The sequence below is a fragment of the Capricornis sumatraensis genome, chromosome 1, assembly GCF_032405125.1.
Source record: "Capricornis sumatraensis isolate serow.1 chromosome 1, serow.2, whole genome shotgun sequence".
NCBI lineage: Eukaryota > Metazoa > Chordata > Mammalia > Artiodactyla > Bovidae > Capricornis > Capricornis sumatraensis.
The window spans coordinates 171,233,324-171,255,177 of NC_091069.1; the positions used below are offsets into that span (position 1 = coordinate 171,233,324).

Sequence of the window (21,854 nt, forward strand, 5' to 3'; positions counted from 1 at the left end):
CAGGCTGTAAAAAAAACAAAAGGTATCTGCAAAATGCAATAAAGCAAAGTGCAGTAAGGTACGACTGTACTTTATAAAGGCATCTGATGATTTTTCCTCAAATAAGTTTAAAGAAAGACTGGAGGCTTTCCTTATGACCACCCTACACATACTCATTAAAAAACAAAACAAAAAAACAGGAACAGAGAGGTAACCTACACCTAAGCATTACTTATTTTTATTAATACTAATAGCAGCTAAGGTTACTCTGTGCCAGACACTGTCAAGCACCCTACATGCATAATCACCTCCTTTAAGCATCACAATTACACAAAGGTTGGTATTAATATCACCATGTCCAGATTATGAAAATGAAGCTATAAAAAGTTAGTAATTAAGCCCACTATAGCTGATCAAAGAGGGGGTCCTGGTCTTATAATCCCAAAAATAGACATAAAGACTACAGGTAACTAAAGTGAAAGAAAGTGAAGTCGCTTAGTTGTGTCCGACTCTTTGTGACTCTGCTGGAGTGGCTAAAGATATTATCAAATCTCACTCCAAAAGCACTTTAATCTACCCAGTATTCTCTGAAACCTTCCCCTCTGGAGCATCGAGTTAGCAAAGAACACACGTCATGTGTCAAGTAGTAAATTTATTATCCTTTCCTTCTTCCCTAAGTCGGGCACAGCTTTAGTCTCTTTCCTAGTACTACTGCTAAACTGCTGCTTCTAAAGTGTAAAACCCAAATAGGTAGTTCATTACAATTATACAGTAGCACAGTAAAGTCAAAAGAGGAAAGATATAGGAATCAGATTAAGGACCCATTCCTAGTTTTGCCCTGCTACCAGTTTTGTGTTCTTAATCCTCCAGAAGGGCCTCAGGTTCCTTGTCTGTTAAATGGAGATATCACCTAGGTTCTACAAAGTAATGTTCTTTAAATGTTGGCTCCGCTCCCTTCTCTGCTAATATAAAAGCAAGGTACAAATACCTTAGGCAAAGACTCCAAAGCATGATTCAAGGAATAAACCCTTAGAGGGATCCAGTAAATAGCATTTCCTAAAATTCTATAGTCACAGAACAGTTATTACAGTGCAACACTGATTAGAGTGACTAGTGTAGGAAATGCTGACCAAAGGACCTTTATGTAGGTTAAAAAACAAAATGACACTTTGCTTCAGATTCTGTGATAGCTCTTTTGGGTCTTCAGTGTTCATTTTTATCCACAATCTAGTTCCTACCTGCATTCTGGATAGTTGAGCTGGCAGATAAGTGTCCTGTGCATATACGAATATTCCAACTTGAAGTGATGCAGTCCATGGGTCGCAAAGAGTCAGCTATGACTTACTTATTGAACAACAAAAATTTATAAACTACTATACATTAAAACCCAGACATCATCTTATAAGTGTGGTCTGAAAAATACAACAGAGCCTGTTCCTGCAATGTTAACAAAAAAATAAAACAGTTTTCCACTCGTCTTCCAGTTATAGAGTAGAGGGGACAGGGAATAAAAAGTTCATTTACCAGAATTATAGGAATAAAACCTAAATTATTACAAACATAATGTATACCTAACCTCATCTGTAGAGAAAAAAAGCAGTACAGAGAATGGGAGCCAATTATACTGTATCTGAGTTTTGTATCATCAAAGGATTTTATTGTAATCTGACACTTATAAGACAACTAAGAGAAGTTCCTCAGAAGCACAGAAAATTTACTCCAAGTCATGAAAACTGTAAATCAACCTTTAAAAATAATATTTGCTGCTGCTACTAAGTTGCTTCATTCATGTCTGACTGTGTGCGACCCCATAGACAGTAGCCCACCAGGGTCTCCCGTCTCTAGGATTCTCCAGGCAAGAACATTGGAGTGGGTAAAAATAATATTTAACTACCCTCAAAAGCTAGAAAAATATTCCTTAGTAAAACATGATTATGAACTGATGTAATAAAATCTGGTCTCTATGTTCAAGATTCAACACTTTATATTTCTGATTTTTTCAACATTCAACATTTACTTAAGCACCAACTAGATGAAGAGGATCTTCATGTGCAAGAATAATGAAAAGAAACAACAAAAATTATTGAGACAAGTGATCTTAGGAAACAATAAAGACTGAAACAGGTGGCTGAACTCTAATGCCTGTCTTGAGTCAAGCTACAATGTGTTAAACTAGAAATTGGTGTCTTCAAGTTACCAGAGGTAGCAAGGCTCCATTTCTGCACATCATTCACATTCACTTAGGACAGTAAAGTAGTTAATAAGAGCTCAAGATTAAATTACCTTGGTTGGAATCCAAGCTCTGCCATCTGCTGGTTATGAAATCTTGGCAAAGTGACCTACCCTGTCTAAGCCTCAATTTCCTCAATGACAATGGGATCCGGCTTATAACTGACTTTGCAATATGGATTTCAACCAAATTTGTTACCCATCTCTTATAGCCACTAATTCATAGACAGCTTGTATTAATTTTAAAGCAAGGTATTTGCTCTTAAAAGTTTTACTTCAAAAGGATACAACAATTTACTTATATATGACTGACAATTTACTTTCTCCTTGGTAAGCAAAATTAACAAAAAGTAAAAGTGTCAACACCTTACCCTAGGAAACCTTAGTACAACCAATTCCCCAGAATTTTCCTATTCTCTTTCCAAATTATAAACAGCATATAGAGCAGCAGTTAAAAGTATAAATTCAAAGTATGACTACAATATTTCCTGGCTGCGTAAGGCCCTCTAAGCCTCAGTTTCCTCATTTGTAAATTATATTTGCCTTACCAAATTGTGGTAAAGATGAAATAAGACAGTAATGAATTGTTTAGTATAGTGTACTGACCTATTAAGTACTGAAAAACTTTTTGTCTTTCACTTAAAAGTCTGGTGGCCTGAGTTCAACATGCTGAAACTATTGCCTACTAGCTGTGAGTTTCGGAATAACTCAAATAAAGTGTTTTTAACTCCATTATCCATTAAATGAAGAGACTATTACCTCAAAGCATATGAAAGTTAAATGAAGTAATAGTGCTTGGCACACAGTAAACACGCAAAGGGTAGCTGAATCTGAATTATTCTAGTTCTAAGATCTGAGCTACAATCATTAGCATTTAGGGATGCTAGATGCTACTGAGTTAGCTAATGCTAACTCAATACTCGTCATTACCATAAACTTTTTTCTATTAACTTCTTCCCCAACTCTCACTCCTATGGTCAATCGCAGCATTTAAAGTACACAGACTTTCCCAGGTATATGTGAGAAACAAAAATATGTTGTTGTTAATTGGGACACAAAGTAAAGATACAGTTTTAAACAATATCTTACTCTCTAATTAACATGATAGTTGAAAAGCTGTATACTTTACACTAATGTCATATAAAGACAATGGGATCAGAGATCCTCTGCCTCTGGGGATCTTTCTTCTCTAAGGACCCCAGGAACTGGCCCACCTGCTCCTACTTTAGAAATCATACCATTTGTTTCTTACTAAGTACTCATTCACCACTATGGCTGAAATATAATACTAGAACATTTCCTCTATCCTTTGAAAGTACAGAGCCATTCTTTAATTTTCTATAACTTAACAGGAGGTAAACATATACTGTAAAGTCTCAAAACCCTCCCAATAAAGGTTATCCCTGATATTCAACTGAATTTAAATTATCCTTTCTTCATTAGTAACTCCTACTCTTAGATTTCAATGGCACAGCAAGCATTTGGTACTTACAGAGAAAACAGAATCTCTTTCAAGAATCATGCCCTAGTCAGCCAAATATCTCACAATGTATACAACCAGTCAAAGAAGCAGATAGAATGTTGATCAGTAAAAACCAAATTATTACCCTGACAACATGCTTTCTCAAAACTCAATATAGACAGCTAAAATTTACAGCTATTTAAGAATTGGATTATTTAGTAAAGAAAGCCCAAGTTGTTTACTAATATTTCTTACTTTCTCTGGGAAAGCTCTTCAATTGATATACTAATAAACACTAGCATATCAGATGAAAAAATTACTGAGAAACATAAAAAGAGGCCCTGTAAAAATTAAAGTTTTCATAAATCCCTACAAGATAATTACATGTCCAAGTATACCCATGGTAAAAGGGCCGGTTCATATATAAATAGGCCTATTTACTTACTTTGTCTATTTACTTTGTCTCTCACAGAATAAACTATTTGGTAAAAATAAGGAAACTGACATCACTTTTCATCACTCTAAATCTCTCTTCTACCCTCACCCACTCCAAATAAAATTCTGGAAGGCTTGGGAGTACTGCACTAGCTGGACAAGCTCAATGTTTCAAAGGTATTATGGTGATCAACCAGTGCAACCGAGCACCTGAGCTCCTTCATTCACTCCATCCAGAGTTCACACTCCTCTTGTGCTAAGCACATAGTATAAAACAGTGTCTATATCTCTCTTTTCTCTCCTTACTATTGCTCCTTTGTGCTTAAACAAAAACGTAGGTTTAACTTCATAAACTAATTTCTTATATCAAAGCTTTAAAATGTGTCTAAAAACCTCAGTGATCGTTTGATGATCTAAAAACTCTAACATCATGTAACTAGCATGTATAGTATTCAGGTAACTATCACAACAAATTGCCTTCAACTCAAAATATGTATTAACTAAACTACTATAGAAAGCACTGTGTTCCACACTGAGGAAATACAAAGGTGACTGAAATACTGTTACTGCCATACTCAAATTTATACTGACCTGGGAAAGACAAAACAAGGAAAGTAGATAAAGCAGAACACAAGAAAAGTGTGACATTGGAGGTACATGCGACTGACTGCATTTCATGCTCTGGGGTAAAATGTGTGGAAAACTAAGTAGCTGAGGTGGCATATGGAACTCTGAACGCTAAGTGAGTCTCCAAAACAGCAAGAGGAGAGAATTTATGCCAAAGAATATTTAGACAAATAAGAACCCACTGGGACCAGGTCAATCGTGGCAGTAACATCTAGCAAGTATATCCATAACAGTTTTAACATACATTTTAAGTGTGCCAAAATAAGGGGAAAAAATCATTACCTCCTACACCAAGCACCTTTCTGAAGAACATAAATCTCTCAACCTCTTTAATGTGGCATAAAATTTCAAAAATCTGAAGACATGACTAAAAACAAAACAATTAGACAAATCAATGCAGTGTTTTTAAACTACATATATATATCTTATCTATTCCTTATTTATTCCTTTAGAATAACTATATACATATATATGTATTTGAATATATGATTAGACAGATTGACAACAATATTATACAATAACATAATTCCTGAAAAATTCTAAACTGCTCAACCTGTGGCTACTAAGCACTTAAAATGGGACTACTCCAAATCAGGATGTGCTGTAAGAGTAAAATACCCACTAGGTTGTGAAGTCAGCAAAAACAAGACCAGGAGCTGACTTTGGCTCACACCATGAACTCCTTATTGCAAAATTCAGACTTAAATTGAAGAAAGTAGGGAAAACCACTACTCCATTCAGGTATGACCTAAATCAAATTCCTCACGAATATACAGTGGAAGTGACAAATAGATTCAAGGGATTAGACCTGATAGAGTGCCTGAAGAACTATGGACAGAGGTTCGTGACGTTGCATAGGAGGCAGTGATCAAGACCATCCCCAAAAAAAGAAATGCAAAAAGGCAAAACGGTTGTCTGAAGAGGCCTTACAAACAGCTGAGAAAAGAAGAGAAGCTAAAGGCAAAGAAGAAAAGGAAAGACATACCCATCTGAATGCAGAGTTCAAAACAATAGCAAGGAGAGATAAGAAAGACTTCCTCTATGATCAATGCAAAGACCAATGGAACAAGATAGAAAGCCAATAAATAAACCCATGCACCTTCGGGTACCTTAGTTTTGACAAAGGAGGCAAGAATATACCATGGGGCAAAGACAGTCTCTTCAATAAATGGTGCTCAGAAAACTGGACAGCTACATGTAACAGAATGAAATTAGAACACTTCCTAACACCATACACAAAGATGAACTCAAAATGGATTAAAGACATAAATGTAAGACCAGGAACTATAAAACTTAGAGCAAAACATAGGCAGAACACTCGATGACATAAATCAAAGCAAGATCCTCTAAGACTCAACTCCTAGAGTAATGGAAGTAAAAAAGTGGGACCTGATTGAACCTAAAAAGCTTTGGCACAGCCAAGGAAACTATAAGCAGAATGGGAGAAAATAATAGCAAATGAAACAACTGACAAAGGGTTAATTTCCAAAATACACAAGCAGCTCATACAACTCAATACCAGAAAAACAAACAACCCAATCAAAAAGTGGGAAAAAGATCTAAACAGACATTTCTCCAGAGAAGACACATAGATGGCTAACACATGAAAAGATGCTCAACATCACTCATTATTAGAGAAATACAAATTAAAACTTCAATGAGATATCACCTCACACAAGTCAGAATGGCCATTATCAAAAAGTTCACAAACAATAAATGCTGGAGAGGGTGGTGGAGAAATGGGAACACTCTTGCACTGTTGATGGGAATGTAAACTGATACAGCCACTATGGGAGACTGTATGGACATTCCTTAAAAACTAGGAATAAAACCACCATATGACCCAGCAATCCCACTCCTAGGTATATATTCTGAGGAAACCAAACTGAAAAAGAATGTATCCCATTATTCACTGCTATTTACAATAGCTAGAACATGGAAGCAACCTAGATGTCCATCGACAGATGAATGGATAAAGAAGCTGTGGTACATATACACAATGCAGTATTATTCAGTGATAAAAAGGAATGCATTTGAGACAGTTCTAATGAGGTGGATGAATCTAGAACCTATCATACAGAGTGAAGTAAGTCAGAAAGAGAAAGACAAATATCATATTCTAACATATATATTGGAGAAGGCAATGGCAACCCACTCCAGTACTCTTGCCTGGAAAATCCCATGGACGGAAGAACCTGGTAGGCTGTAGTCCATGAGGTCGCTAAGAGTCGGACACGACTGAGCAACTTCACTTTTACTTTTCACTTTCATGCATTGGAGAGGGAAATGGCAACCCACTCCAGTGTTCCTGCCTGGAGAATCCCAGGGACAGAGGAGCCAGGTAGGAGGCCGTCTGTGGGGTCACACAGAGTCAGACACGACTGAAGTGACTTAGCAGCAACGCATATATACAGAATCTAGAAAAATGGTACTGAAAAATTTATTTACAGGGTAGTAATGGAGAAACAGACATAGAGAATAGACTTATGGGCACGGGGAGAGGTGAGGAGATGGTGAGATGTGTGGAAAGAGTAACATGGAAACTTACATTGCAATTCGTAAAATCGATAGCCAATGGGAATTTGCCATACGGCTCAGGAAACTCAAACAGGGGATCTGTATCAGCCTGGAAGGGTAGGATGGGGAGAAGATGGAAGGGAGGTTCAAAAGGGAGGGGATATATGTATACCTATGGCTGATTCATGTTGAGGTTTGACAGAAAACAACAAAATTCTGTAAAGCAATTAGCCTTCAATTAAAACAAAATGCAAAGAAATAAAGGAAAACAACAGAATGGGAAAGACTAGAGATCTCAAGAAAATTAGCGCTACCAGGGAACATTTCATGCAAAGATGGGCACAGTAAAGGACAGAAATAGTATGGAAGCAGAAGCAGAAGATATTAAGAAGAGGTGGCAAGAATACACAGAAGAACTATTAAAAAAAAAGATCTTCACGACCCAGATAACCATGACTGTGTGATCACTCACCTAGAGCCAGACATCCTAGAGTGTGAAGTCAAGTGGGCCTTAGGGAAGCATCACTATGAACAAAGCTAGTGGAGGTGACGGAATTCCAGTTGAGCTATTTCAAATCCTAAAAGATGATGCTATGAAAGTGCTGCACTCAATATGCCAGCAAATTTGGAAAACTCAGCAGTGGCCAAAGGACTGGAAAAGGTCACTTTTCATTCCAATCTCAAAGAAAAGCAATACCAAAGAATGTTCAAACTATCACACAGTTGCACTCATCTCACACGCTAGCTAAGTAATGCTCAAAATTCTCCAAAGCAGGCTTCAACAGTACATGAACTGAGAACTTGCAGGTGTTCAAGCTGGTTTTAGAAAAGGCACAGGAACCAGAGATCAAATTGCCAACATCCACTGGATCATAGAAAAAGCAAGAGAGTTGCAGAAAAACATCTACTTCTGTGTTATTGACTATGCCAAAGCCTTTGTGACTGTGTGGATCACAACAAACTGGAAAATTCTTAAAGAAATGAGAATACCAGACCACCTGACGTGACTCCTGAGAAATCTGTATGAAGGTCAAGAAGCAATAGCTAGAACCGGATGTGGAACAATGGACTGATTCCAAATGGGGAAAGGAGTACGTCAAGGCTGTATACTGTCAACCTGCTTATTTAACTTACATGCAGAGTACATCATGCAAAATGCCAGGCTGGATGAAGCCTGGCATCAGATTCCAGCTTGAAGATTGGCAGGAGAAATATCAAAAACTTCAGATATGCAGATAACATCACCCTTATGGCAGAAGAACTGAAGAGCTTCTTGATGAAAGTGAAAGAGGAGAGTGAAAAAGTTGGCTTAAAGCTCAACATTCAAAAACTGAGATCATGGCATCCAGTCCCATCACTTCATGGCAAATAGAGGGGGAAACAATGGAAATAGTAACAAGACTTTATTCTCTCAGGCTCCAAAATCACCGCAGACAGTGACAGCAGTCATGAAATTAAAAGATGCTTGCTCCTTGGAAGAAAAGTTATGACCAACCTAGACAACATATTAAAAAGCAGAGACACTACCTTGCCAACAAAGGTCAGTCTAGTGAAAGCTGTGGTTTTTCCAGTGGTCATGTATGGATGTGTGAGTTGGACTATAAGGAAAGCTGAGCGTTGAAGAATTGATGCTTTTGATCTGCGGTGTTGGAGAAGACTCTTGAGAGTCTCTTGGACTGCAAGGAGATCCAACCAGTCCATCCTAAAGGAAATCAGTCCTGAATATTCATTAAAAGGACTGATGCTGAAGCTCCAACACTTTGGCCACTTGATGTGAAGAACTGACTCCTTATAAAAGACCCTGATGCTGGGAAAGACTGAAGGCAGGAGGAGGAGATGACAGAGGATAAGACTCGATGGACATGAGTTTGAACAAGCTCCAGAAGTTGGTGATGGACAGAGAAGCCTGGCGTGCTGCAGTTCATGGTGTCACAAAGAGTCAGACACAACTGAGCAACTGAACTGAACTGAGGTTGTGAAGATTTAGTACCAAATAAAAAATGCGAAATTTATCATTAGTAAATAACATGTTGAAATAATACTTTGGGGATACACTACTCTTAAATAAAATATATTCTTAAAATTAAGTTCACCTGTCTTTTTACTCTTTTTTTTTTAAGTGGCTCCTAGAAAATTTTAAATCAGGCATGTGATTCACATTTGTGTCTTGCATTATATTTCTGTTGAAGAGGTCTGGTTTAAACAACTACTTAACATTTATATTGTTCTGTACTTGCTTCATATTGTTCCTTCATGTTGGCATAGTAATCACTTGATCTTGATACAAATAACCTTCCAAACATCTATGCCTCAATGTCTAGACACTAAAATGATGAGACACCTGCCAAAAAAGTGTGTCAGTTTCTTAACCACTCTTTTGGAGCAAATGTGAAAAAAACAACTGACTATAAATTTTTCCAGATACATTTACCAAACAGTTAATACTCCAGGCACTGCTGGCTGATGTCATGAAACTATGTTAGGTAAGAACTGCTCAGGGATGCAAAGACATGGGATCCAGGAAATAAAGAGCCATGAAAGAAGTTAGAGGATGACAGCTGTACAGCAGGGGCCTGGAGAGGAACCAGGCCAGATCCCAGTAGGAGAGGACTCTAGGAAAAGGGACACTCCAGGAAAAGAAAGTACGGTAGGGCAGTCTAGACAATGCTTAAAAAATTTGAGGGGGGAGAAAAAAAAAAAAAAAACCAAGTCTGTGATCATTGCCAAGCTGTGCAAGAAAAAGAAAATGTCAACCAAAACGTATATTAAAAAAGTGAAAGAAAACAAAGGAAATGTGATTGTCATTCAAAAACAACATAACTCTTTAAAATGTTAAACAGAGTTCCCATACCTTAGCAATCCCACTCCTAGGTATATACCCCAAAGATCTGAAAACATGTCCACACAAAAACTTGTTCACAAATGTTCATTTCAGTATTATTCATAATAGCCAAAAAGCAGAAACTATCCGAATGTTCACTGATGAATGGATAAACAAATACATGCATATTATTCAGCAATAAAAAGTAATGGAATAACAATAAATGCTATAACACAGATCAACCTAGCAGACATTATGAAAAGTAAAAGAAACCAGTCACAAAAGGCCACATATGTTATGATTCAATTTATAAGAAATATCAAGAACAGGGAAATTCACAGACAGAGAGTAGATTAATGGTCGCCTAGAACTGGGAGGAAGGGAAATATGACTACTACTGGATACAGGGTTTCTTTTGGAGCTGATTAAAAATATTCTAAAATTAGATTGTGGTGACAGTTTCATCACTCTGTGAGTACTGGAAACCCCTGAGCTGTATACCTTAAATTAATAAATTTTATGGTATGTGAATTACATCTCAATAATGCATTTTTAAAAAGGAAACGTAACCACTGTACACTATTCACTTTTGCAAAGAATACTGCTTAATGTCTAGATAGAGTATTAATCATTTAATGATTTAAATAAAATAATTAACTAAAAATGGTGGTATAGTTATGTTAGTAAGATAATAAGAGGAACAATGGAAAAGGCAATGGCACCCCACTCCAGTACTCTTGCCTGGAAAATCCCATGGACGGAAGAGCCTGGTAGGCTGCAGTCCATGGGGTTGCTAAGAGTCAGACACGACTGAGCGACTTCACTTTCCATTTTCACTTTCATGCATTGGAGAAGGAAATGGCAACCCACTCCAGTGTTCTTGCCTGGAGAATCCCAGGGATAGGGGAGCCTGGTGGGCTGCCGTCTATGGGGTCGCACAGAGTCGGACACGACTGAAGCAACTTAGCAGCAGCAGCAGGGATGACAATGAATAATATCAAGAATAATTTTAAGAAGCAGAGAAATATCATACTACTAAAATTATGATAAAATTACTAGAGGCAATAGTTATCATAGTTAAGAATGCCTCTAAGAAACAGAAATGAAGTTAAAATTCCATAATAAGACTTTCTGCACTATTTGATTTTTTAAATCATATGATACAGTGAATTACTGAATAAAAACATTTTAATTTTTTAAGACTAAGGAATGCTTGGTTTAGAAGCAGAATGAAACCGTGCGCTCTTAAAGAGGTAAAAGGCACAGGCTTCATTGACATTGACGCACTCTGCGCCTCTGATCTCTCAAGAGAACAGGTTTTCTCATCTAAGATGTTCAAAAAATGCCAAGTTAAAGGAAGAGTATCAATTACCTTTTGTCTTTTTCTTTACCATGAAACAACTATTTCCAGCAAGAAAACATATAACATCTATATGACACTACAGATCACTTCACAGAGTAGCAAATAATTTAAATGTGCCGCTAAGTATTCACTGGTCATGACTATTATTTTACCTCTTATCATGAAGAGAAGCACTCTCTCGTTTTTGTATTTACTCTCCATCTAACTCATACTCAGAAAAATTAGAGTTTGGTGATCTACTAGAATGAAAAACAATGCCAATTTTCTAGAATAACTGATTTAAAGTTTAACACCTTATGCCAAAGGAAATGTTACTTTAGGTCTGTATACACAAAATATAATTCCATAGCAGAAATAACCTGTAAAAGTGGCTCAGCTGGTAAAGAATCTGCCCGCAATGCGGGAGACCTGGATTCAATCCCTGGGTTGGGAAGACTCCCTGTAGAAGGGAAAGGCCACCAATTCCAGTATTCTGGCCTGGAGAATTCCATGGACTATATAGTCCATAGGGTCGCAAAGAGTCAGACTGAGCGACTTTCACTTTCACATGAAAGGATACCTAAGAAATTGGAAGGCTGACTCTCTAGGAAAGAGAACTGATAGTTCCTTACAGAGCAGGAGGAGGAGAAAGACATCACTAAATACTTTTAAATTTTGAATCATGTGAGTAAATCCCATTTTTAAATGCAAAATATGTAAATAAGACAAGCATGGAATTGTCTATCATACAGCATCCAATTAATACTATTATTGTGGTTGTTACTATACATTATGTAAATATGATATACATATACATATTATTGTTAAAACTCTACAAACTCAAAGTTTCCCTCTTTCCTTCAGAGTTTAAATACTGTGTAAAATGTGAAAGCTTTGAAATTCCAATGAGATACCAAATGCACCCACAATACTGTCAGTCTGGTGCCAAAAGCATAAATAACTCCAGCACTTCTTTAGGTGCTGCCTCTACAGACTCAAAAGTCTAGTAGTAGCAATTTGACTCAGCTCAATAACTTCCACACAGATCATGAAGACAGTGCTTAATCAATTAAAAAGAACTAGCTGATTTTATGGAATAAGGGAAGTAGAGGGAGTTACATTTTTAAAACATAGGTTAGCCTGCCTTGGAAAGAAATCTGAAACATCTTCTCACTTATATTAGTCAATTAAGCCCTTAAGAATTTCTTCCCTTATAGCTCAGACGGTAAAGAATTTCTTAGACCTTCAAAAGAGAAAAAAGTACTTGATCATGACTGTTCTTTTTCTTCAAGTTAACAATTAAGATATCCACCTTTTCAATTCCAAAAGTGTATTTGGTAAAATTACTCTAACAGCCAGTCATAAGAAAGATTAAATGACTCTATGCAGTGCCTTCTAAGTATTCCACAAGGATCAACAGAAGGTATGAGCATATCAAAATCCTAACAGCAACTCCATATATACAAAAGAAAAAATAAGACAACAAATCTTAAATCACATAAAATGCTGTTGCTGAGAAATAATATATAGATAGACAATGGAAGAAAGAGCAGGAAATGATACTCTGGGGTAGCATACTGAAAACTTCAGTATCTTTAGCCGTGTCACTGAAAATCAACCAGAGTTGGTCAACCAGACAGAGATGATCGAGTTCTCTTCCTCATCACGTCAGTAGAGGCTGTTTAATGCAGTGAGAAGTTATTAGAGAACCCCAGCTAACCAGAAGAGACTTTTCTGCCTTTCCTCCTTTTAAAAGAGTGAAGTTACTATAATGTAACCTTCTTGAAATCAAAATTTTGAACAATTATCAGAGTGATCTCCCCAAAGTTTTATAAGGCTACACTAAGTAATCCCAATATGCCTGTTTTCCTGCATTGTCTGTCTAAACTTTTTAGGTGTAATGCTTAATACCAGTGTAATTCATTCCCTTCTAATTTGCAGTTAAAAAAAAAAAAAGGCAACTGAATGATTTAGAACTATGTGTTAAATGAAAAATGAACTCTAAATAAAAGCCGAAAAATAACTTATAAGGAAAAGTGCATGCACCATTTGTGGGAGGCTTTTCACTGCTCAGGAACCTTTTTGGTTCACTTCCTGATTGTAAAATACCAAACAATTCCAACAAGGTGATACTCCAAATAACCCAACTGCACACTGATGCACAGCTGTTATTCTTTAATAACAATAACAAACTGTGAAGGTTCACAGTTCCAGACAAAACAAGTGTCCAATTGATACCTGAATAATTGGTTGTGCACATACAATAATTAAAAAATGTCCTCAAGTTTGCTGTCAAATATTAAAAGGAAGAGTAGAACACTTCACAATCTATAGGAAGAGATGGAGAGAAATAATAATCCTTAATAATGGCTAATTTGGAGAATCACATTTTAATATTACCTGGAAACATCAAATTTACTGTGGACAATCAGTACTTTTCAATAAAAACTAGTGCTCCAACTGAACATTAAACAAAAAATATACATATACACTACTTATTTTTCTTTTTGTGCTGCCATAAGCCTTAACATTTTCAATTCAATCTTTGTCTTAACAAGTTTTCCCTGAAATCTTAAAAGAATTGAGAGGTTTTTTCCCCCAATATAAGTATTGAAGTACTATATTTGCTAACAGGCATGCCCGAAACTAATTTCAACAGCATTACTAATCAAGTAAGTCTTACACAATCACTGCTAAATTATCAATGAAAGACTATCCTAAAAGCAAAAGGTAGCTTATCTCTGGAATCCAAGTGTTAATGTAACAGCAATCCATTCTCTATAAAATATACAATAAAGGAAAATCTAGAATCAGAATGCTTATATTTGAATCTATTATAACAGAAAAATTTTCTGGCCAGGTAATCTTGGACAAGTTGCTTCCCCTCCCTAAATCTCATTTACCTATCTATAAAGTGAGGATAAAGGTACTAGCTACTTTTTGAGTTGTAATGATTAAAGTGAGCAGCTGCATTTGGCAGAGTGCTTATTAGCACATAATAAACATTCAATAGGCATATCACATGTCAATCATGTATTATTCATGGCCCCTTTTAATTAAAGCAACCTACTTATTTTTGGCTTCCTGAGACAAGGAGTTCAACATGATACAATTAATGGTAATGAAAAATGAGGTACTACTGTTAATGCTTTGCACCAATGTTACTAATATTTTTGCCTGCCTTCCTACCTACCATCTCTTTGGCTTTAGGGCATACTTATTCAATACTAGGCCTGTAAATTCATTTAAATTATATCACCATCTAAAACGTAAGTTTCTGTGGGAGCTCCCTGGTGGCCCTAGTAGTAAGAATTCTGGGCTGTTACTGTCGTGGCCCAGGTTCAATCCCTGGTCCAGGAACTGAGATCCGGCAAGCTACACAGAGCAGCCAAAAAAAAAAAAAAAGGTTTAATTTAAAAATAAAATACAAATTTCTAGGAAAATAATATGTCCTCCGTCAGGAATGTTTACTTTTCATTATTAAACTGATCTGAAAGGACAATCAAGAAATTAACAATTCCAGACTATATTAATAAGGGAAATGTTAAAGGTTCATATTTGTGCCATTGTTGGTCATGGTATCCTGAAGACATGGAAAAGGAAAAGTTGGTTTGACAAAATTAGTTTCAAAATAACCAAAACATCACTGCCTTAATACAACCAAATTAAAATGCTTCTAAGGAAAGTGTTTAATCCAAAAATATAAGATACAACCATTTATGGAATTCCAACTTGCATTTCAACTTTGAAACTAGACCTTTCTCCCCAAAACATAAGCACAAGTGAGAAAAGCGACTGTAAATTAAGAATCCAAATCTATAAAGTTATGTCCTTGTATCTTAGGCCAGACCAAGTATACTACAGACATAGATATAAACTGAAGTAATGTACTGAATGTCCATTGTGTGCTGAATATTAACTCATTAAAAAAAAAAAAAACCTAGAATAAAAACTGTAATAATAAATAGAAATAAACTCCGATTTTTATCAATTTAATGATAAGAAACTTCTGGGGAAACAAATTGTTCTCCTTTATGTCAGTTTTTCCTTGCTTTTCTATTCACATGAGAGTATGTGCTCAGTCCTGTCTGACTCTTTGGGACCCCATGGACTGCAGCCTACCAGGCTCGTCCGTCCATGGACTTCTCCAGGCAAGAGCACTGGAGTGGGCTGCCGTGCCCTCCTCCAGGGGATCCTGCAGACTCAAGAGATGAACCTGTGTCCCTTGCACTGCAGGCAGACTCTTTACCATCTGAGTCACCAGGGAAGCTCTCTATTCACACAGGTCTTCATATAAATAAACATTTCCATATCACACTCAACCGAAGTCAAAGACAATTATATAACTAAGGATGATTTGTACAACCCAAGATAGAAGCAAAGATTGCAACCTCTACTTTAAAATCAATGAACCATGAAAACATTTCTATCCTCGCAATCATGCAAGATTTCCTTCCTCTCCACACCACTCCCTTCAACTGGCGCCCCCCCAAAATAGGCTAGAAAAATGATGCTAAACATACCAATAAATTTATTTACTCATGGTGATTATGTTCTTAGTAGAACAATATCTGGGAAATCAGGTCGGTCCTGTTAGTACCAGATATAATCCCATCACACCCACATGCTCTGCCCCTCCATTCTCCTGTTGCAGGGTGGAGCATCACAAGAGACTCCACAGTCCCACAGCCTGCCCAATGCCACTATCCCACATGAGTGTTAAGCATGGAACTGTGGCACAGCCTTCTCTATACATAAAGAAAAAACACACACAAAAGCAGACCTCCCCTGATCTCAGAATCTGCTGCTGACACTTAAGCTGGCTTCCCCAGCCTGCCTGTCTCTCCAAAACAGTGTCTCAAACTGGCAACCCAAGTCCACAACACGGGGCAGACAGCACAGGGTACAAGTATGTGATGATTTCCAGCTGAAGCACGCAAATGAAATCAGAAGATGTCACCTCGTTTTCTAAACGCAATTCCCAATCAGTCGTGAATTGATTTATGAATCTCTGGGTTCCCTTGTGCCTTTAAGTCATTTCACAATTAGCATTCTAGGGGTACATTTAACAAGACAGCATGCAATTCTTATATGAGGGTCTAGTTTTTTAACAACTCTGGAAAGGTCTGGTTGGGAAGGGAATGAAATTTTAATGAAGATAAAATTCTGGTTTTCAGTTTCACACATGAGCTCTCTTTCACATTAGAAAATCTAGAAACTGGTGAAATTCTAATAACCTGATTTTTATATGACACAAAGAGATTAAACTCCCTCAGGAATAGAGTAACTCTAAGTTGCCACCTACTCTTTGGCTTTAGCCACCATGCAACTAAATACTGCACAGCAATATGCAACTACTATTATTCTCTTCACTAAAGAAATTTGATATAAAAAATCCTGTATGAGGAAATAACTTCTCATGACTTAGCTAGGCAACTAGCTAAATTTTCACTAACAGTTTATCAAAAGACTTATTACTAGTATTTCAATAAAAAATCACCATAGAGCCTTACTGCCTCCATTTTGAGTAAAATATCATGTGACTCTACAGAAGAACTGTCTAGCTATTAACATTTATCTAATAACACTTGAATATGAATGCAGACCAAAAAAAAAAAAAAGTTACACAACATTGAGGTTTTAAAAAAAAAAATCAAATATACTCTTCTAAACCGGATGAACACTTAGCGCAACCAAAACAAAAGGTAAAAAGTAAACAAATGAATAAATCAACTTTTAATTTCTGCTGAAGTCTGCATATTAACATTATTTTAAACAGCAAGGTTTACCTAAAACAACCATTATTTATGAGACTAGTTTTAAGAATGTACCAAAGATTGAAGGCTGTATAAAATATCTAAAATGCTTATGTTACAGCTTAGTCCAAAAAATATTTTCACTGTTTTCAAATAAATTACCATCGGGTTATTATAACTAGGTTTCAAGTATGAGATCTTTTGAATTTACATTAAAAATTATTTTCTTTTTGAGAAATGGAAAGAATATAAATAAAACTTTCAGTTTACTACTCCTGAAAATAAATCCAGCATTTTTAGACATAGAAAAATTAGAGACAGTGCAATAAACAGACTGTTAAGTTAAATACGATTGCCAGTAACCAACTGCTGTCTGCTGAATTTCAAGAAAATCTAAATATTAAATTTTTAAAAAGTGAACTCATCTATCCTCCCATCCCAGCACTTTCTCAACTTTCCCATTACAATCAACAATATAACTTGGCGGTCAAATCTTCCAGACCAGTAACATCAGAATTTATTTTTAACTCCTGACTCCTTCCCAAATACTCCCCCCTTCAATCCAATCCAAAGTCCTACCAGTTCATTCACGCTGTCTCTCAAATGTGTTCTTTTCATCTGATTTTCAATTTTGCTTTATATTCCCTCACTATTCACAACATACTCTACTACTCCCTAAAAGGGCTCTGACGTCTGGTTTCTAATTCATCAACTTTGCTGCCCAAACCATCTTCAAATATTTTGTTCAGGAACCTATAGTAAATTTCAAACTGTCTTGAATCTCAACCATAGTCATAAGCCCCCTCTGCTTTCCATCAGTTAACATATTTCTCAAATTCCATCTCTTCTTATTTTCCTATTTAGGCCCCTTTTATTCAGATTTACTAACCTGCTTTATAAATACAAAAATACAAAAGTCACCATCTCTGTGCCTCTGTCCATTCTGTCCACCTAGAATCCTTTATGCTTCTCAATATAAGTTACTGCCTCCTTTAACACCTGCCTTAAAACATACCTCTGTAAGAAGTCTTCTCTCCAAGCCATCTACCTCATGCCTTTATTTTTTCTTCCTCTGAACAAATTATTCTATTTGCATTTATAATCTTGCAGTCATCATATTACTGTTTTCACGTTTTGTCCCATAATCTGACTCAAAAACTGATAAGCTTTTCAAGCCAAGGACTATAATTTCTTATCGCTTAAACAGGGGTCCCTTAGAACACCAGCATTCCAACAAAGGCTTTCTTCCAAAATGTATTTAAAGTTACAGTTGTCAAAAACACATAGTCAACACTGAACTCCAACCTTTTAAATGTTAAGCTGACCTATATGGTAACAGAAAAGTCAACATTTTCACCTGCACTTTGCAAGAGTTACTCCATCTTCAGTCAACATCCACAAAGGATTCAAAGAAAATCCTGTGAACTAAATGAAAAGTCCCCAAATTTAATATTATTAGGTATCCCATTCTGCTCTCTGAATAAACTAATTACCTAAAATTGATTTCGAGTGGTCTTTAAACCAAGATGAAAAACATCCTAACACTCCAGTACCACAAGAGGCTCTTAAGGAGCTATTATAAGATTTGCTTCATCATAGCTGAAAATTACCCCAGAATTTTAAAATATTCCTCTCAAATGACCCCATGAAGTGCTTAGAAAGCTTGACCATTCCCTGAAAGATGCATCATCAGCTTCCCTCTTCACATACTCTGCATTCTGAACTAGCTAGTCACCAAAAAAAAATTTAACTCTCAAAAATAATCTCCCATTCAGCTATTACCTTAGACTACCCTGTTTCAGACAAGTTCCAAAAGCCACCATGAACTGAAATCCTGAGTTCAAGTAAGAGTGTTCATTTTATAATCAATTTCACATAACAGCATATACCTTTTTTAAAAAAATCTCAATTCAATTCTCTCCTTCTTCTAAGCAGTAAAACAGTTTTTCTTTGCCCTCATTCATGCCCCTTTCTGAAGGAATAAGGAAACTATAAGATATTTTTGTCGAATTCTTTAAGTATATTTAAATAAACTGACATTAAATATCACATAAACATATCCATAACTAGAGATACATTAAAACACTGGATACTGAGTATACCAAACACTCAAAATAGACTTTTTGAGCACAAATCTGGGAAGAGAGTATAGACGTCTAGCAACAACCTTGAACAAAGCCCAAATACCTCTATTAAATCTGGGACCACAACCTTCTGCAAAACCTATGATGATAAAGTCTAAATCCATATTCTTCTAACTTCATAGTCTTATCTGAATTCGAAAGGAAAACAATGCAAGAGTATTGTTAGCAGTCCTAAGAAGGAACATCTGAACTCTAGATCATTTAGCAAGTACTGAAAGCAATGGCACCCCAAAGCTGAACTTTAATGATGAGTCAGTGACAATTAACATTCAACTTACTACTTGGCAACATGACAATATAAGCCCCATTCAAAACTCGGACCTACTTTCAAGTTACCTTTTGATTAAACATTAACTCTATAGTGGTAGATTGGCAATGTCAAAACGGTAAGGTTAAGAGATAACATATTAAACCGCGTATCCAATTTAGAACAATGCATGTTGAGATACTACTGCTAACTGAGTATCTATCAGCGGCACCCGTCCCTTCTAAAGAGACAAATCAAAGCTCGCCTTCCAACCGAAATGTGGTTACTTAGCAAGTTCATCTCTGGATTAAGAACAAACACTTTGTATAGTCACACAAGTAAGAAAGAAATGTTAGGAGACGGTGACATTCACCTCTTCCATTAAGTATACAAAACTATGGTAACCCTCGAGACCTGAGCGAACTAAACTATCCCTCATTCCAAAAGACACACTCTGGAAAAGCACATAATGGTTTATGAGTCTTGTCCTTCTCTTTAATCAAAAGGATGAGCAAGTAAACACTTCCATCACTATTTTAAGGTGGAAACACTCAACCACTTAAGGCTGACTATCAATTGCTAGAAAACTGTAAGAAAAGAACTAAGTTTCAGACAGAATCATCTAAATAAAAATCACATTCCCCCGATTCAAGGTTAATGAGACCGGAGAAGGGATATGGGAGGAGGAAAAAAGGAAGCTGCCTCATCCTTGACTGAAGACAGGTTTTTGCCCTTTCCCATTACCTCTGTTTTATCAGCAGGTCTCGTATTTTAAGATCCTGGTATTTCAAAGTCTCTTATTCAAAGGGGAGGTGGAGAAGGGGTGTAAAATAAAATCAATACTCACTGCTAACTTTCATGCTGCCAAAAGCTGAAGGCTGCTGCACTGGCTTGCAGCTCTCCGCAAAGGAGGTGGTTCTGGGCCGCCCTGACATGATCACTCTTTTTCCGAATCACCTTTTTTCCTTCCTTCCTCCTTTTCTTCCTTTTGTTTTATGTTGGGGTGTTAGGTTAATGATAAATGCAGCATTAAGTTTTCCCACAGGAAAAAGACTTCGTCCTCTTGCTTTTTCACTCCTTTTGTACAGCTATTTAAAAAAGCGAGCGATGTATTTCTCCTTGAAGACAGATCAGTACGGATATTTAACATATAGACGATCCGGGGCTGGGAAAAAAATACAATTCTTTCCCCTCCTTTTCCTTGGAGGGCAGAAATGGGTGGGAGGTCCTAAAAAATATATATCACGTGAAACGGGGACAAATTCTGGATTGAAAATAAGTACTCTGAATATTATATTTTCCTCGGGGATTTTTTTTCCGAGTCAATGAAGAAGGGAAGCGGCGGAAGGATCACGAGTCTCACGCTTGAAAAGAAGGGGGGGATGGGAAGGAGGGAGGGAGAGGGAGGGGTGGCTCGGAGATGCGTCGGGAAACGCTGCGGCTCCGGCAGCGGCAAGGATCCGGCGGGCTGACGGTGGGGGCCCGGCGAACTGGAAGGCGGCGGAGTCGCGAGTCAGTCAGAGTCGGGCGGTGGCGGCGGCTCTTCCCCTCATTGCGCCAGGAGCAGCTGCAGGCGGCGGCTGGATCCAGCGGCCATGGCGGCGGCGGCGGCGGAGGCAGCTCCCTTCAGACCCCAGGCAGCGGCTCCTCGACTGCTCCCCATACGCCGGGGACATGGGAACCCGGCAACCGCTTCCGTCCCTCGGGGGCCCCCTCCCCCGTCCAAGGCACCAGCGCGGCCGCCCTCCCGCCCCTCGCTTCTGCACAGTCCCGCTCAGGAAGTGTCCGCGCTTTGCCCCAGTCCGGAGCCCTGTCAGCGGCTGCGGGGTCGGCTCCTCCTCGCTTCCTTCCTTCCTTCCTTTGTCACTCGGCCCGGGCGGCGGCGGCGGCGGCGGCGGCGGCGGCGGCAGCGGCAGCAGCAGCACGAGCCCGCATTCGCCCGGGTCGGGGGCTGCTCTCTGTGAGGAGTGCCGTCTGCGCAGCCGCCTAGCTCTTCCCCACTCCCCCTCCCCCCTCCTACTCGTCCTCCGCCTCCTTCCTCCCCCACCCAGCCTTACACCGCCCAGCGCCCCGCCGCCCGCGTAAGAGGCGTCTGGGAATCGCCGGCCGAGCGGGGCGTCCGCCCCCTTCGACAGGGGAGGCGGAACCAATCACGGATGTCGTTTGTTTGCGGATCCTCCCGGAAAAAGCCGATCGACCTGAAGAGCCAATCAGAAAGTGTCGCTGGAAATTCACGCCCAAGGACGGAAAATGCCGAAGATAGCCGACCGAGGAAAAGGTGGGTTCGCCTTGTTC

General features: G+C 38.0%; 1 protein-coding gene across 3 annotated transcripts in view; it reads right to left on the reverse strand.

The window, feature by feature from the left end:
* The window catches only part of GSK3B (glycogen synthase kinase 3 beta), a 208,598-nt gene extending 187,191 nt beyond the window's left edge, over positions 1–21,407 (reverse strand). For all 3 annotated transcript variants that reach the window (XM_068978845.1, XM_068978050.1, XM_068979423.1), the window contains exon 1: positions 20,407–21,407. In XM_068978845.1, the coding sequence (XP_068834946.1) occupies positions 20,407–20,494 (88 nt within the window). In that variant the 5' untranslated portion in view covers positions 20,495–21,407. The remainder of the gene's footprint in view (positions 1–20,406) is intronic.
* Positions 21,408–21,854: the final 447 nt, after the last annotated feature.